Genomic DNA, 17398 nt, shown 5'->3' on the forward strand with positions numbered 1-17398 from the left:
ATAAGAAAATCAGATGAGAAATCAAGTAATAGTTAATACAATTATTACGGTCAGTTCTGGCTGTCAAACTCTCGTAGTAACTCAAAAATTCTTCTTGATATTCCCAGCTTGGTTGTCAGGAAATCAGATGTGATATTACTTAATAGTTTGTACTAATGTTAAAGTCAGTTCTAGCTGTCAGACTCTGACAGTAACGTAAAGGTGAATGTGTTTCCTGCGGCTTACGCTAATGGTTCCACTAATGAGAAATAAACATTACTCACTGTTAATTCTAGCTATTATAAATTAAATTACATATGCCATTAAATATTAAAATGGGATGAATATAAAGTTTAATTTATTTTGTTTTTGATAGTGTAAATCGATGTTGATACTAATTTTAGTGTACGCTGATGTGATGATAGACATACATGACGAACATTTGACATATTTGACCGGAACTTCAAGAAGTGTTTGACTGACACTTTAGTCCTTATTTTACTGGCAATTGACATGTTTAACTAGCACTTCTAAATGTGATTAACAATAGAAGTTTCACTGACACTTATCTTATAATGTCGGGTAACCGGCGGCTCCTGGGTCGATCCCCTCCCCCATACCATTACTATCTTACCTAACACAAACACACTCCTCCCGTCTATTCTAACACCCCCGACACTCTTCACACACACCCTATCTACAACCATCACTGTAACTGTCTTCAATATAAAATGTCTTCATCAGTGTAAACATCTTCACACCATCTCAGCCCACACCCACCCCAAGGTTTCACTTTCCCTCCCCCGCGCACCCTCCCACACCCTCTTCGGCTCCACCCAGCACCCACGCACTTTCATCGTAACCATCCTCCCTTCACTCCCTTCACACACACACACACACACACACACACACACACACACACACACACAAGACGAAGCTGGAAAAAGTTATGATGTTTGACACTAGGCTAGTCCCAGAACTAAGAGGCATGAGTTATGAGGACAGACTAAGTGAACTGCATCTTACATCGCTGGAAGACAGAATAGCTAGGGGAGACATGATCACCACATACAAAATTCTCAGGGGAATTGACAGGGTAGACATGGATGGATTATTTAACACGGGTGGTACACGCACAAGGGGACACAGGTGGAAGCTGAAAACCCAAATGAGCCACAGAGACATTAGAAAGAACTTTTTCAGTGTCAGAATAGTTAGTAAATGGAATGCACTAGGAAGTGATGTGATGGAGGCTGACTCCATACACAGTTTTAAATGTAGATATGACAGAGCCCAGTAGGCTCGGGAATCTGTACATCAGTTGATTGACGGTTAAGAGGCGGGACCAAAGAGCCAAAACTCAACCCCCGCAAGCACAACTAGGTGAGTACATTCCCGGTGCCGGCGAGAATCAATCGACAGTGTTTCTTTCACCCTGATGCCCCTGATGCCCTGTTGCAGTGGCAACGTTTATTTTCGCGTATTATTTACCTACGTTATTGTGTATGGTCGTAAATAAGTTGCCACAACTTACTGCACTAAATGTTGGCTAAACAAAATTTTTGAGACCTTTAGCAAACTTAAATGTTGCATAAAAGTAGTTTTTGTGAAAGCTGATATATAAATATATATATATATATATATATATATATATATATATATATATATATATATATATATATATATATATATATATATATATATATATATATATATATATATATAATGCAGAAATTTAAAAATATATATCTACATTTAGTAAAATGAAACAAGAGCATAATAAAGGTGGGTTCAACATTTTGTATTCATTATTTTCACTTAATGGAGAATCCATGGTCGTGGTGGTTGTTCTTGGTGGGTTGTGGTTGGTGGCAGTGGTGAGTGATGGTCATTGTTGGTGGTAATGCTTGATGGCGTTCGTGGTTTTGGTGTGCATGGTAGTGTGGTGTTGTAGTGATGGTATAGTGGTGGTGTGGTGGTGGTGTGGTGGTGGTGTGGTGTAATAGTGTGGTGGGGCCGTGCAGTAATTGCTGTGTGGTAGTAGTGGGGTACCAGTTGTGGTGGTGGTGGAAGTGTGTTGAGGAAGTATCGTTTGGTGATGTGGTAGTGGTAGTGGTTTTGTGGTGGGGTGGTGTGGTAATGGTGGTGTGGTGACGTGGTGTAGTAATGTGGTGGGGTTGTGGGGTGGGGTTGTGTGGTAGTATGGTGGAGGTTGTCTGAAAGTGTGGTTGGGTTATGTGGTGATATGGTAATGGTGGTGTGGTAGTGTGGCATGGTAATTGTGTGGTAGTGGTGGTGGTGTGGCGGTAGTGTGGTGTGGTGGTGAGGTAGTGTGGTGAGGTGGTGTGGTGGGGTGGTGTAGTAATTGTGGTGTGTGATGTGTAGTGTGGAGTGTGTGTGGTGGTGTATTGTGGTAGAGGTAGTGTATGGTGGTGGTGTGGTGTATTGTGGTAGAGGTAGTGTATGGTGGTGGTGTGGTGTAGTGTGGTAGAGGTAGTGTGTGTGGTGGTGAAGTGGTGTAATGTGCTAGAGGTAGTGTGTGATGGTGGTGTGTAGTGTGGTAGTGGTAGTGTGGTGTTGGTGTGTAGTATGGTAGTGGTAGTGTAGTGTGGCAGTGTAGTGGTGGTGTGGTAGTGGTGACGTGTGGTGTTGGTGGTGGTGTGGTGTAGTGTGGTGTTAGTGGTGGTGTGGTGTAGTGTGGTAGTGGTGTGTGGTGGTGGTGGTGTGGTGTAGTGTGGTAGAGGTAGTGTGTGGTGGTGGAGTGTAGTGTAGTGTGGTAGTGTGGTGATGGTGTGGTAGTGGTAGTGTGGTGGTGGTGTGGAAGTGGTGATGTGTGGTGTTGTTGGTGGTGTGGTGTAGTGTGGTAGTGGTGGTGTGTGGTTTGGTGTGGTAGTGGTGGTGTGTGGTGGTGGTGTGGTGTAGTGTGGTAATGTGTGGTGTTGGTGGTGTTGTGGTGTAGTGTGGTAGTGTGTAGTGTTGGTGGTGGTGTGGTGTAGTGTGGTAGTAGTAGTTTGTAGTGGTGGTGTTGGTGGTGGTGGTTGTGTGGTATTGGTGGTGGTGGTTGTGTGGTGTAGCGTTGTAGTGGAAGTGTGTGGATTGGTGTAGTAGTTGTGGTGTGGTGTAGCGGGGTAGTGGTGTGTGGTATAGTGTGGTAGTTTGTGTTGTTGGTGGTGATGGTGAGCGGTGAAGGAGCTAATGGTGGTAGTGGAGGACCTGGTGTTGGTTGTGGTGGTGGTGGTGGAGGTGATGGTTGTGGAGGTCCTTGTGGTGGTGGTAGTGGATGTGCTACTGGTGGTGGTGGTGGTAGTGAGTGGAGACGGTGGTGGTAGTGGTGGTTGTGGTGGTGGTGAGTGGAGACGGTGGGTGGTGGTGGTGGTGGTGAGTGGAGACGGTGGGTGGTGGTGGTGGTGGTGAGTGGAGACGGTGGTGGTGGTGGTGGTGTTGAGTGTAGACGGTGGTGGTGGTGGTGAGTGGAGACAGTGGTGGCATAACAATGGCATTTAGCTCTGCTTGTGTTGAAGAGCCATTGCTCTCAATACGGACTTTTCTTTCATTTCCGCGTTGTAAGGCATTATTCCTAATTACAGTGTATGTTGCACCAGCCCTGCCATTGATAGGGTTAGATGTTCCATCAGTGTAGATTTCATCTAACTCATTTCCAGCTTCTTTATAGATTTCCACCAGATAATCGTGCCTCATTTCTTGAGCTATCATATTGGACTTGATAGCACACACACACACACACACACACACACACACACACACACACACACACACACACACACACACACACACACACACACACACACACACACCCTTTCCATCGCCTCCCTGCGAGTACAAACCCACAAACACACCCCTTCTCCATCCTTCCTGTACACACCCACACCCTCCATGTATACACATACGGCAGCTCCATCTTCATAGTCCCTGTTTTCCCTTATCAAAATCTATCAGTCTCAGTCAGATATATCCACTATTGTTAGCATTCAACATTTATCCTGGAGAACACAACAGGCATCAGACGATGTCTTTCTCCCACTATTTCCAGTCCGAGATCTTGATGTTTGCAATCAAGGGAAAGCCAAAAGAGTTTCCCGACTCCTGGGAAAATTCTTGGTCTTCGGGGCAGGAAGTCTGCCCAAGTAACTAAAACCTGATACAAATCACCGTCAAACCGTTTTGCAGGTTATATCCTTAATAGGTCGACTAGCTAAGGACATTTTGATGCGTTAAAAACCTTAAATTAACTGAAGCTAATCGAATCTAATCTAATCTCATATTACTCAATCTAACTTTAACTTATCCATTTCGACCAAACCTAACCTTGGTCGAAATTGTTTTAACAATGAGAAAACGAGGTTCACGCGCCTCGCTGGTGAATGATTTGACCGTTTCTCGTGTTCATTATGGTGTCAAGGGAGCAGTAGTGACTGGAGTGTTTCTTTGCACGATACACACACAACGTACGATCAGCTTACCGTGGGAACTGACCAACGTCCGATCATCTTACCATAAGAGCTGACAACGTCCTATCATCTTACCCTGAGGATGACGATGATGACGATAGCGATGACGGCGAGGACGAGGATGATCCCAGCAAGGACTCCCAGCAGCGGTGTCACCTCCACCGCCAAGGCGTCCTGCGATACTCCTGCAGGGGTGGAGGAGTGGTGAAGCAAGACTCCCTTTCTCTATAAATTTCACTTCCTCTCGCCATTTATCTCTAACTCCACCTCTCTCTCTTCCACTCCTTCTCCCCTCTCCTTCTCTCTCTCTGGCGGGAGAACAGAAGCGTGGGAAGGACTGGACCCGGTTCGTGGCAGGAGAGTTCCGGTAGGTGGGCCCTCTACCCGGAGGGTAGAGGGGCCTTAGAGAGGATTCGAACCTAGACCGCCAGGATGCATGTGGGTCTCAGTACCGCCCTACACATTAAACATTATCACTGGCAGAGTGGGTATAGCACAGGGCTGCAAGATGAATTCATGTCGTGGCGGCCTAGGTTCGAATCCTTGACGGATCTTTAATTACATTATATATATATATATATATATATATATATATATATATATATATATATATATATATATATATATATATATATGTATATATATATAATATTATATTATATTTCATTCTCTCTCTCAATGTTACACTCCCCCATCCTCCAGCCCTCTGACCTTCCTCCCTCTCCCTGCACCCACTCACCAGCAGAGCCACTGGTCCCTAGGCGTGTCTCCAGCTGCTTCACCGGCAGCTTGTGCGTGAGGGCCACCAGTCTGGAGATGCCGCTGCGGCCCTTGGCGTTCCCGGCGTACACGATCAGCTGGAACTGCGACTCGTTGTCCAGACCCGTCACCACAAACCTGTCGACCACACCACCGTCCTCGTTAGCTCGATGCAGGAACTCGTTATTATAGAGGGGGGGAGGGGGTGAGAAATGTGAGAGATGCGAGGTTTTGTGTCTTGGAAACGAGTCTCTTGTTGAGAGTTAATGGGTGATGGACAGAGATGTTTGGGACAAGGTTTGTATTTTGGAAATGCTGTTTTATAAAAGCTGTTGCTTCCATTCTCATTGTGATGTTCTCATGCACAAATTTCGGTTGAATAATTTGGCTATTGTCGTTGTCTATCGATCATTTCGATGATTATATTTCCTAAAAAATAATGAAGGCATGAAGCACTGTGATCATGACTCATTGATCTTGGTTGTCATTAGAGCTGTACTGTTGATTCGTTGATGCATCAGTTGCATCATGTTTGAAGTGCTGTGGATTTTGTAGACTGTACACATTGGTCCGTACAGCAAGCCAGGATTGGGAGCCAGTAGTCTCGACTCTGTGATAGTGTCACCAGGCAGTGACCCTCCCTACCTTAATCAAAATGACCAACTTATTATGTATTGTTTACTGCATCCAGTGGATGAGTTTTACAAGCAAGAAAGAAGGGTCATCAAAAGTGAAAAGTGAGAAAAGACGAGAAAATGGTGAGGAGAAGCGAGACAACGAAGGAAAAGATATGGACCAAAGGACATGAGAAGACTATAGTAGGGATGAGAAGAAAACAAATGAGACAAAAGAAGAGAAGAGATTACACTCGAAATAGAATAGAGAAAAATATAAGGACCTATAGGTCTGTAATATATTAACTGGCTGTATGCATTTCAGCTCTCTAAGTATGTCAATGATTGGAAGGTTCATAAGAAGCCAAGGACCCATCATCCCTCACCTGGGCACCTTGGAGGTAATGTTGGCCTTCAACGAATGCGGGTTGGTGCCGTAAACCTCCATGGCGAAGGTTTGGTTGAGGCCGCCGTCGAAGCCAGGGTCGCAGGTCACAGCCAGGCTGCTGGCAGACACGTTGTACAGCGAGCAGTTGGTAGGAGACTCTGGCTGAGCTGCGGGATCAGAGGTGGGGAACAGCCGTGAATATTATGACGCCAGGGGTAGTGGCAACGACGAATGTTTTGTCGATGGTTTTGTAAGGATTAGGTTTAAGAGAAGAGCTGGGCCAGAATTCGTGAATTATATACACATTCACTCTCGAAAGTTGCACATCTTTTAACAATCATGACTTTATTTACATTTAGTAAACGGTTTATGGACTTCGAGCCATCACAATACAAGGTTATTTATTGTTTTAAAAATCGTCGTAGCGCTTCGGAGCTCAAACTCTTCAATAAGTGTAAACGAAGCCGCCATGATTGTTAAAAGATGTACAGGCTTCATAAATGGATGCATAAATGCTTGGAAATCCTGACCCAGGGTGGGAAGGAGTGTACATGCTTACCAAACGGTATTAACATAATATTACTTACCTAGCAGAACTTTCAGGGTTGAGTTGGTCTCATCTCTATACTTTAATAAATTCACACACTGAAGAAGTGCTTCCTCACAACCCGCGCGGCCCATCTGCATACCAAAAGTTCACAAAGGCCGTTTCGTTATGTTTTAGTCGGTCTAAATTATGTAAACTTAATGTTCCCTTTAAAATATCTTGCTCTTCTGTATCATTTCCTATTACACTCTTCTTTCTTCAAGCTATGTTAAGTTCAACTTTCAGTTACAATTTTACTGTTGAGCATTTAACGTACCAGCACTATAAACTGTTGGATTAGATGGTACACAGCGTTCTGATAGTATTAGTCTAGAGATTACTGAGGGCTATTCTGATTTTCATTGACATAGATGACGTGATTCTATTTGTGTGTACCTCTTGTGTCAGGGTCAGGAATATGTCCACTTACAGGTTCACTTTTTTCCATTAACACCGGGAAGGGAAAGGAATTCATGAAAACAAAAAACCTTTAGCCAATATGACTATATAACATGTGGAAGAAATATGAGGACAAGGAGCTCGGATATAAGGATGGTGATGGAACGGTGCCCAAACACTTGAATCATCGGATATCGAACCCTGCAAGAGCCAGATTCGAAGATTGTACCGACCAGTCCAAGTAGATGAACACTGAAAGGTTTCTCCCATTAATGTGTCCCCCCTTATAAAGGTCACAGACTATGCATGTCTATTTATTAAGGTCGAGGTCAAGAAAAGACTTGACCCGCCTGACAGAAACGTGAACCTGGAATATCTTGAAAATTATTTAAATTGAATGTCAGAGACGTGTGAGTGGATTATCTTGCAGTCAAATGATTCGACTGACAGGAGGATGTGCCTGGATTATCTTCAAGTCACTGCTCCGCCTGGTGATTCTCATCAGCTTGGCGTCATCTGTTAAGTGACACAAAGGAGTGTGGATCGTCAGCAATGGTATTTACATATAAGGAAAACACTGTGGGACCAAAAGACCTAACCCCCGGTTCTCTTAGTCTGATTTCTTTCCTCTTTACATTCTATGCATAAGGACGTCTTCCATCTATCTAAATATTCTTTAAAAAGTTTTCCTGTTAGTTTCTTAACCTTGTGTATAAAGATTGCTTTCTTGCAATCTAAGAATAGTAGTAAACTTTCGCAAACACGGTTTGCGAGACATTCTAATATGAAGCCTTATCAACCCACCAAAAAGCTCTGCCAAACAATTTAAGAATATAGAGTCTAATAAACTTTCACTAACTTGTGTGTCAAGCAGAACTATCGTTCTCTGAACTTCCGTTGGTACGTCATTACGAAGCTTATCTTCTCTGCAACTTTGCATCGAAAGCCTGTTGGGGAGCTGATCTGCAGTTGACTGCATATTATGACGATATTCTCGTAGATTGATACGGTACTTGTCGCTTTCGTTCCGCCCGTTCTCGTGATTTATCAACGTAAAGTTTGAAGCGGGTTTCCATAACGAGAAAACGTTCGAACGAAGGCAACCCTCCTAACCTATCGAGGTGGGCGTTCATTGGTCCCAGCGTCAATACCTAGATGCTTTCAATTTCGAAAAAAGGCGGGAATTTTGACGCTGTGGTCGAAAACGTCAGAATTGCAGAGCTTTAAGTGTGAGAACAGGTTGCATCTTAAGTGATCTTCAGAGGCTCTTAATGGTTTTTTGGGACCCAGAGGATGAGATCGTGTCCGAAGTCAGAGGTCTTATGTAAGTTGAAATTCTCGGAATGATCATTTACACGCGTTGTCACCAAATGTCACATGAAGCCTGCAGACACTGTCAGATGAATCCCAGCAATAACACTCAGGTGAAGCCTACAGCAACAGTCAGGTGAAGCTTGCAACAACAGTCGAGTGAAGCCAGTAAGCTGGCGTCTGTGAGAGAAGGCCAGTCAGGCGGGACCTGAATACTCGCACTAATATCTCCTTCACCATTATAAATGTTACGTCCTAGCCTAGTTGGGCTGAAGGGTAAACGCTGTGGTTAAGAGTCAACAAATTGTTTAATAACATGTAGTTAATTTAACGCGCTGGTAATTATTTGAGGCAGGTATAATCTACACAATGAACCGGCAGAAAATATTCCTAATCTGAGGACATAATTATACTGACAAATTATTTTCTATTCCTGAAAGTTTATGATACAACATTAATAATAATATACGCTAAATTTATTTACCTAAATAACATAGTTAATTTTTTATAGTGCAAGTATGTGTGTGTGTGTACTCATCTATTTGTACTCACCTATTTGTGCTTGCGGGGGTTGAGCTCTGGCTCTTTGATCCAGCCTCTCAACCGTCAATTAACAGGTGTGCAGGTGCCTGAGCCTACTGAGCTCTATCATATCTATACTTGAAACTGTGTATGGAGTTAGCCTCCACCACATTACTTGTGTGTGTGTGTGTGTGTGTGTGTGTGTGTGTGTGTGTGTGTGTGTGTGTGTGTGTGTGTGTGTGTGTGTGTGTGTGTGTGTGTGTCTCCCGTCTTCCCAGTACTCTTTGTCAGTCGTACATCGCTTTGAAACTACTGACGGGTTTGGCCTCCACCACCTTCTCACTTAGTTCTTTCCAATCGTCTACCACACTGTTTACGAAATAAAATTGTATAATATTTTTTCGGCACCTCTGTTTTCTTCGTTTGAATCTGTGTCCTTTTGTTCGTGAAGTTTCTGGTTTCAGGAATTCCTCTATGTCAATTTGGTGTATTCCTCGATGTATTTTGTAAGTGGTGATCATATCACCTCTCTTCTATCTTCTAGGTTTGGCATGTTTAACGCCTCTAGTCTCACCTCATAACTTTTGGTTTTCGGTTCCGGAAGCCGTTTTGTAGCATGCCGTTGTACCTTCTCCAGTTTTATTTATGTGCTGCTTGAGATTTGGGCACCATGCAACTGCTGCATATTCCAATTTTGGTCTCACAAAAGTCATGAACAGTTTCTTTAGTATTTCACAGTCCATATAATTAAAAGCATGTCTGAAGTTGGAAAGTGACACAAACGCTCCTCTCACAATTTTCTTTATATGTTCCTCTGACGACAGCTTGGTATTCAAAACCACCCCCTAAGTCTCGTTCTTTATTTGAGTTCTGTAATTCCTTTCTACATAATTTGTACGTTGTGTGTAGTGTATTTTCTCTGACTCCACATTCCATAACATGGCATTTATTCACATTGAATTACATTTGCCACTTGACGCTCCCAGCACCTATGTTACCTAGATCAATTTGAAGGGTTTACAGTCGTCTGCGTCTCCTATCTTCCCATCTTATATGGGAAGATAGGAGATTCATGATAGGTATTAATTTAATACCTTATTAATATCCCCCATGTAATGCCATTCATCCATATGTTACCTAATCATCTCAGTATAAGAGGATATAACATGGTGCTAAGCACAGTAGAATATATATATATATATATATATATATATATATATATATATATATATATATATATATATATATATATATATATATATTTATATATTTATATATATATATATATATATATATATATATATATATATATATATATATATATATATTTATATATTTATATACTGGTTGATACCTGGTTGATGGAGTTCTGGGAGTTCTTCTACTCCCCAAGCCCGGCCCGAGGCCAGGCTTGACTTGTGAGATACTATTTTTTAATGCTGCACACTGAGCACATACAAACTGAGGTATACAACATTAGCACATAGTATTCCGTTTACGTTTGTCTGGGATAATATTTCAACTAGTATGCACATAAACCAATCAGTAGGTACGTAAACACATCAGTAGGGACGTGAACACATCATTAGGTACGCGAACAGATCAGTAGATACGTGAACCTTACTAATTACTACGCAATCTACGTACCGTTTCAGAGGTTAAGTCAGATATCCAAAGCAAAATAAATCTGTGTATTTCGGCTCACCAAACCTGGTCTCCCTGTGTTAAGGTCTAATGTTACGCTGACGAAAACTGAAGCAAGATTTCCTGAACGTCAAGATAAAAATTTCGCCCTGTGGAGTAATATGGTTATGATGGTTCATTAACTTTCTATAAAAACGTTAACGGGAGCAATCTTCTTCGTAGGTGTTGCAGGGCACGCGTGGAGGTGTGCTGGGGTGTTGGTAGTGTGCTGGGGTGTTGGTGGTGTGCTGGGGTGTTTAATGTGCTCGTGAGAGCTTGTATTAGAGGACAGTTTATGAGCTGGGATCTGAGGACAGATTATGAGTTGGGATACAAGGACAGTCTATGAGCTTTGATAAGAGGACAGACTGTGAGGTGGGATTCGAGGACAGGCTGTGATTTGGGATACAAGGACAGACTGTGAGCTGGGATATGAAGATAGACTGTAGGGATAAAATAGGATGGGGATAGGGTAGGTTAGTTTAGATTGGGTTCTCCTGGTTAGGATATATGGTATGTAGTGGTATTTATTATTTTTGTCCATATTTTAGATTTTGATCATTTCATTTTGATGAAATTGAGAACAAGAAAAAAAGAGATTTGAATATGTTACTTAGAGTGGAGGGGTGTTTCTCCACCCCACTGACGGCTTATTCACGTATAATAATGAATAACTACCAGCAGAATTCTGTGGACATGAGTATATGGGGAAGATAAACTATATTATGATCCCATCTTCCAAACATCTACCTTGTTAATGATGCACAGTGTCCTTGTGTATTTATTTTTAAGACAATACCTCTGTATCCGTGTGTTTCTTTATCTCACCCTACATCCCCCTCTTTCTCTCTTCTCTTTCACACCCTCTCTTCCCCATGTTCTCTATTCCTCCTCTTCCTGTGTCCGTTTGATCATATTTCTGTACCATTATGCTTGGGGTTGTCTGTCCGCCTGTCTGTGTGTCTAAGGGACGAGCCTGGAAGGGCTACCGAGCATATTAAGAAACAGATAACAGGGGACCATAAGCATACTTAGAAATAATGTTAAACTCATAAATGTCTAAGGCGAACTAGGTAACAAATTATACCAATAAAGAATACGTGTGTTAGACAGACATAGTCAGCCTTAGGCATTTACTGTGACAGTCTGCACCTTGGCTCCAAGTATGCTTATGGTATCCGTCCACCTGTCCCTCAATATACCTGGCTGTCCGCCCAGGCTCGTCTCTTAGACAGACAGACAACTCCCCACCCCTAAGTATAACGAACGCAATTAGTGAGGGTTTGCGGTCTGTTGAGAAAGGAAAGGCTTGTTTTTTAGAATTGGTGAGAGTTTTTGAGTATGTTTGTGTCCGTGTGTGCGTGTGAGTATCTATGTGTGCATGCGCGTACGTGATTGTGTGTGCGTACGTGCACGGGAGTTGTGTCTGTGCTTGTACATCTGTTCCTGGACCTGTCGAGGCTGGAGGGAACCCGAGCAAGGGACAGCCACTTGTGACACGCACCAATTCCTGCCACCTCCCCACCCGGTGCAGGCAGTTTAACGGAATCGGTTTTCCTTTCACACATTTAATGCCCTACAACTTATTTTACTAGCCTTAGTGATAGCTCTGGTAACAATTAACGGATCCAATAATAGGGAACGTTTGACAATCCACTGGCCTCGTGCCCCCGTCGAGCATAGTAGGGAGATAGTGGCCCTTAGGTAAATTCTGGTAAATATTCTGCAACCCAGGCGTGCATCTTTCAAGGTCAGGTCTCATAAGAAGGAAACCCTTTGATATATACGATTTCCTTTACTCTCCCTCTTACGTTATCCTCTACGTTCCCCTCCTACACCCCAAAAATTCTGTCTCTTCCTAAGATCAGCCACCCTTGATAGCAACTTAGTATACGCATTAGATGCGCATTAAATATTCAGAAACATTATTAATGCAAATATTTCTACCTACAGTATATGTCAAATAATTTGTGTATTATGAAAATGAACAATAACAAAATTTCCCATTTTTTTTACATATTTCCAACCCACAGACTTGTGTCATGGTACAACTCGACGTCATAAATAAGTTCTATAAAAATACGTACATATCTCTTTAATAACAGTGTTTTACCACATCATAACATAGGCACCAGTACAAGCCTATCGTGACTGCTGCTGCAGTGTTCTCTTGATTTCAATGTCAAAATCCTTCTAACTTAACCAGAAACGAACAAACCCAAGCAACCCCCCGAACCTATCGAACGGATGCATGAAATGCGTGTATATTGTGAACCGCTACTTTCATAGTAGTTTGTATTTGCTACGTTGGTTACCGTAACATACAAAACGCGACCTATTAGTTGAGAGGACGGGTTGACAATGGACGAGTTCACTGCGTTGTCTTTGCTGTTTATAAAGTAATTATTTCAACGGCGTTCATGGTCAGCACAAACATGCATATCATATAACTCTGTAGAATATATGATATTAGTTTGCTAGTATCACGAGCTTTTTATCTCACACAGCAGTTAAGACTCATAATAAATAAAGGAGGGTCTCAAATTACCACTGCCAGGAAGGCAATAGGTGTTTTGGGAATATTAATGACTTTCGCTGGTACACGCACCTTGCTTGTAAGCATGATATATAAAGTTATTGGTGGCTAAGAAATATGCTCGTTGCAAGGAACAAATACACTCATTTACAGTATGAGACTGCTTGGAATACATATTGAGTATACGAGATATTCATTGCAACGAACAAATACAAACATTCATTAGCTATACTCACTGGCAGGTATAATATGGAAGACACAAGGCACGGTCTGGCGGCCGACAATGTTCTCTGCCGTACACAATAGGCTCCCGTAGTCAAGGTCTGACATGGGCGTGTATTTGACGACGCTCCGGCTGCCAAGTCCAATTGAAAACCTCTCCTGGGGCACGTCTACGCTCTCGGCTGTGTTGTTGAACGTCCAATAGAACCGAGACACCTGCAACACCCAGATATGGAGCCTTTAGAGCTGTTTTTTGAAGCTAGGCTTATAAAGGCCTATCAGACATAGCAATTAAGGACACTGCAATACTGTAGATTTGTGATGATCATGCACTCCTTGCACAGGAATACGCCTGTTTATATTCCTCGACTCATTTTTATGTGGTTCATCCGTGAAATTTACAATAACATTTGCGACAACCCATACAATTAAACCCATGCTTCATAGCATTGTACATCATTAGCGTCCTATGGTACTCTACTGACAACATAATACCTAAATTGCACCTATAGAAAGATAAGCTTTATTAGCACTGTTCTGGCACCAACTGCGTGTAAAACTGGATTTATGTCCAAATTCTTTATTCCAACTGTATGTTGGAATAAGCTCAAGACGTTTATATCACTGGAGTAGAAGTTTAATGCAATATTGAAAGAAAACAAATATATATTATCAAACGAACTGTTAGTGCATGCTAAGACGCACCTGAGGGACAGCGTCCACCTGGCAGGTCACCTGAGCTTCTTCTAATTTGGAGACACCATAGGTCTTCACCTGTCCAGGACGACACAAGGGCGAGTCTGTATGGGGCGACACAATTATTGTCACACACGAGACTCGCGTGTTGGGAGTGAGGGCCAGCAGCGGTAGCTTAGGAGCAGATTATCGGGAAAATGCGTTAAATTCCTATGTAGCTCTCACGTGGGCTATGAGGAGAGATCATGAGCTGGGATATGAGGACGGATCATGAGCTGGGATATGAGGACGGACCATGAGCTAGGACATGAGGACGGACCATGAGCTGGGATATGAGGACGGACCATGAACTGGGATATGAGGACGGACCATGAACTGGGATATGAGGACGGACCATGAGCTAGGACATGAGGACGGACCATGAGCTGGGATATGAGGACGGACCATGAACTGGGATATGAGGACGGACCATGAACTGGGATATGAAGACGGACCATGAACTGGGATATGAGGACGGACAATGAGCTGGGATATGAGGACGGACCATGAGCTGGGATATGAGGACGGACAATGAGCTGGGATATGAGGACGGACCATGGGCTGGGGTTAAAAGACAAACCAGGAACTGGGATATGTGACCATATTAAGAGTTAGAATGTAAGGATAAAAACTAAGAGCTGAAATATGGATACTAAGTGGTAGGATATGTGGATAGAATAAGAGCCACTATATGAAAATAGGCCATGAACTGGGATATTAAGGCACACCAAGAACTGGGTAAGGGTAGACTTAAGAGCTGGAATATGAGCACGAAGTGAAGGAACGATGCTATCAGCTTGAACCATCAGGCAGTCTCTGTACCGACTAGTCCTAGTGGATGGAAAACAGCACAGGCGATTTTGCTATTTTTACTTTATATTTGGCTAGTTGGAAATAGTGAGGGGGAAGGTAGTGGGCAATGGGGCCAAAGGTATGACGCAAAGCTTGCAACCGGAGCAGAAAATCATAAATACTTGAAAAATGTTTTATTGCAAAAGATAATTTCACGTATTTCCAGTATCCAATTGAAAAGAGGTATTGCATTGGGTTTAGAACAGCGGATGATAGAATGGAACACACTTACACTGTACAGCCAGAGTGACAGGTGTGGAGGTAGAGTCCCCTTCTACGTTACTGGCCTGACAGGTGTAGCGTCCAGCGTGACCTCGGGTCACCTGCTGCACCACCAGGCTCATGTTGTTGAGCAGCACACCGCCCTCCTTCTCCTGCCGCAACACCACACCCTGAACAAGCAAGTAGAGCATCGTCAGGACAGCCACGGCCTCATACCCGTGTCTGTACTGTCATCAACACGCTCCTCATCACTCCTTAATTGGCTTTATTGGGATAGCTGATAATTTCACCAGTTTGTTCAACTTATCGGTAAATATTATCAATGTTTTCAGCGACTGAGAGTTTGAACAACTAACACTATTATCCGAAAATTCCACTCCGTTCTCAGGGTTTAGTCATCCAAGCGGCGACGGACATCATTTGGTCATTTCTTTTAAAAAGCAATTTTTAAAAGACGGCTGCAAGCCGGGAAGCCAATGTAGCATTAAACAGTTTTACTGTAATTCGAAATCGACATTTCCTCATATAAATTAATATTGTTATATAATAGAATTTTGTATAATGCTTTGCCTACTTAGGCAGCCTTGATTTGTCGTAACATACAAAAACACTCATAACCTAATTAAAAACGGACAAACCCAAGCACCACACCTAACCTAACCTGATGCAAAGAAAATGTCGATATTTGTCAGCAGCTACTAGTCATAGTACTTTGTAATGTGTAACTTCAGGACCATAATGTACAAAGTGAGACTTATTAGTTGAGAAGACGGGTTGATTTAAGTTAGGTGTTTAGGTTCGGTTGGCAATTTTTCGTAGTTTACTGAACGTGGGTGAAGCATTTAGAAAGGTGCGAATCGAATATAGGAAGAGGGCGAATCACTTTTCAAACAAAGTTCGAACATCAGTTGTGAGTTGTTTGAAAAGTCTTTCATTCGTAAACAGGAAGTTTTGTCGCTGGATTAACGAGCACTTGGTCATTGTTTATGAGGAGGGGCTGCAAGACACGAAAATTAGATATATGTGTGACAATGTTTGTGTTTTGAGTGTTCTGAGCTCAAGGTAAGTATAATCATGTATAATTGTGAGCTCGGCGCTAAGTACTCCAGCTTGTATTTTTTTACAATAACAAAGGAGGCAAGGGAGCTATACAGTTCAGGTATGTATAAGCAAATAATAACTCAAAACCAGCACGTGTATCGAGATGGCGTTTAATGACTTGCATTTGATTCTTTGTGATTCTTGCACGCTTTGAGCAGTTGCTTCTTCACTCAAGCACTGCAAATACAGAAGCTCGTTCTCACAAAAACTGGCCAAATGCTTGCTAATTCAGCCCCCAACCCCACCCCGTGTTTATGCCGTCCGTCCTCCTAAGGTTTCCCCAACGTCAAAAAACTGTCGTAATAAAGTGCCCTCTCCTAACCTATCAGAAGGCCCAAATCAGAAAACGAGACAGTATGTCAATTTCGCGATCTGCTATACAATTTTCTAGTACGACAGTTTTTGTCCTTAGGTAGAGTGTGTGTCAAAATGTGACGCTGTATTAGGAGGACAGGTTAGTTTATGACTGAAACCCCCCCCCCCCCCCATGCAACTCACAGCTCATGACCTTTCAATGTTTGTGTGTCAGTGTTTAGCTCATGCCCTCTCTTCGAATAACACCTAACAATATACCTATGTTGTTGTTGTTGTTGTTGAGTTAGGGGCGACGACGATCGGGGGATCGGATGCGCCCCGGCGTACCCGTGAAGGGTGAATCGCGAAGCCAGGAAAGGCGAAAAGCCAAGCCAAAACGCGAAACGAGAGACGCCAAGCACTAGAAACTAATACGCCACACGGCAAAGCAACGCACAAAGGGAGAGGCAGAAGCACAGAATAGAACAAACTATATACCTAGCCCGTCGTCATAATCAAAGCTCCCCCCCCCCCCGTTCATGAATGAAAAATGGTTTATATACGATTTACAACTGATGACGTTCGAACGTTTCTCGAACAGTGCTTCGCTGACGACCTCTGCTGGAATCGCAACACTATAAATGTTTCAACCGCCTATTTCAAATACAAATAATTTGTTTGTATTTGAAATATGTATTTCATTTTTCATATATACGTGAAATACGT

The 17398-nt window shown here is 42.7% G+C and overlaps 1 protein-coding gene across 1 annotated transcript in view; it reads right to left on the minus strand.

Annotated features, from left to right (window-relative positions):
• Positions 1-17398, minus strand: part of LOC123761019 (protein turtle homolog B) — a 118053-nt gene that overhangs the window by 12973 nt on the left and 87682 nt on the right. The window contains exons 9-14 of the mRNA XM_045746834.2: positions 15288-15447; positions 14174-14268; positions 13483-13684; positions 6208-6376; positions 5188-5345; positions 4524-4633 (exon numbers count right to left, since the gene is read on the minus strand). Of these exons, the coding sequence (XP_045602790.2) occupies positions 4524-4633; positions 5188-5345; positions 6208-6376; positions 13483-13684; positions 14174-14268; positions 15288-15447 (894 nt within the window). The remainder of the gene's footprint in view (positions 1-4523; positions 4634-5187; positions 5346-6207; positions 6377-13482; positions 13685-14173; positions 14269-15287; positions 15448-17398) is intronic.

The sequence above is a fragment of the Procambarus clarkii genome, chromosome 41 (assembly GCF_040958095.1).
Source record: "Procambarus clarkii isolate CNS0578487 chromosome 41, FALCON_Pclarkii_2.0, whole genome shotgun sequence".
Lineage (NCBI taxonomy): Eukaryota > Metazoa > Arthropoda > Malacostraca > Decapoda > Cambaridae > Procambarus > Procambarus clarkii.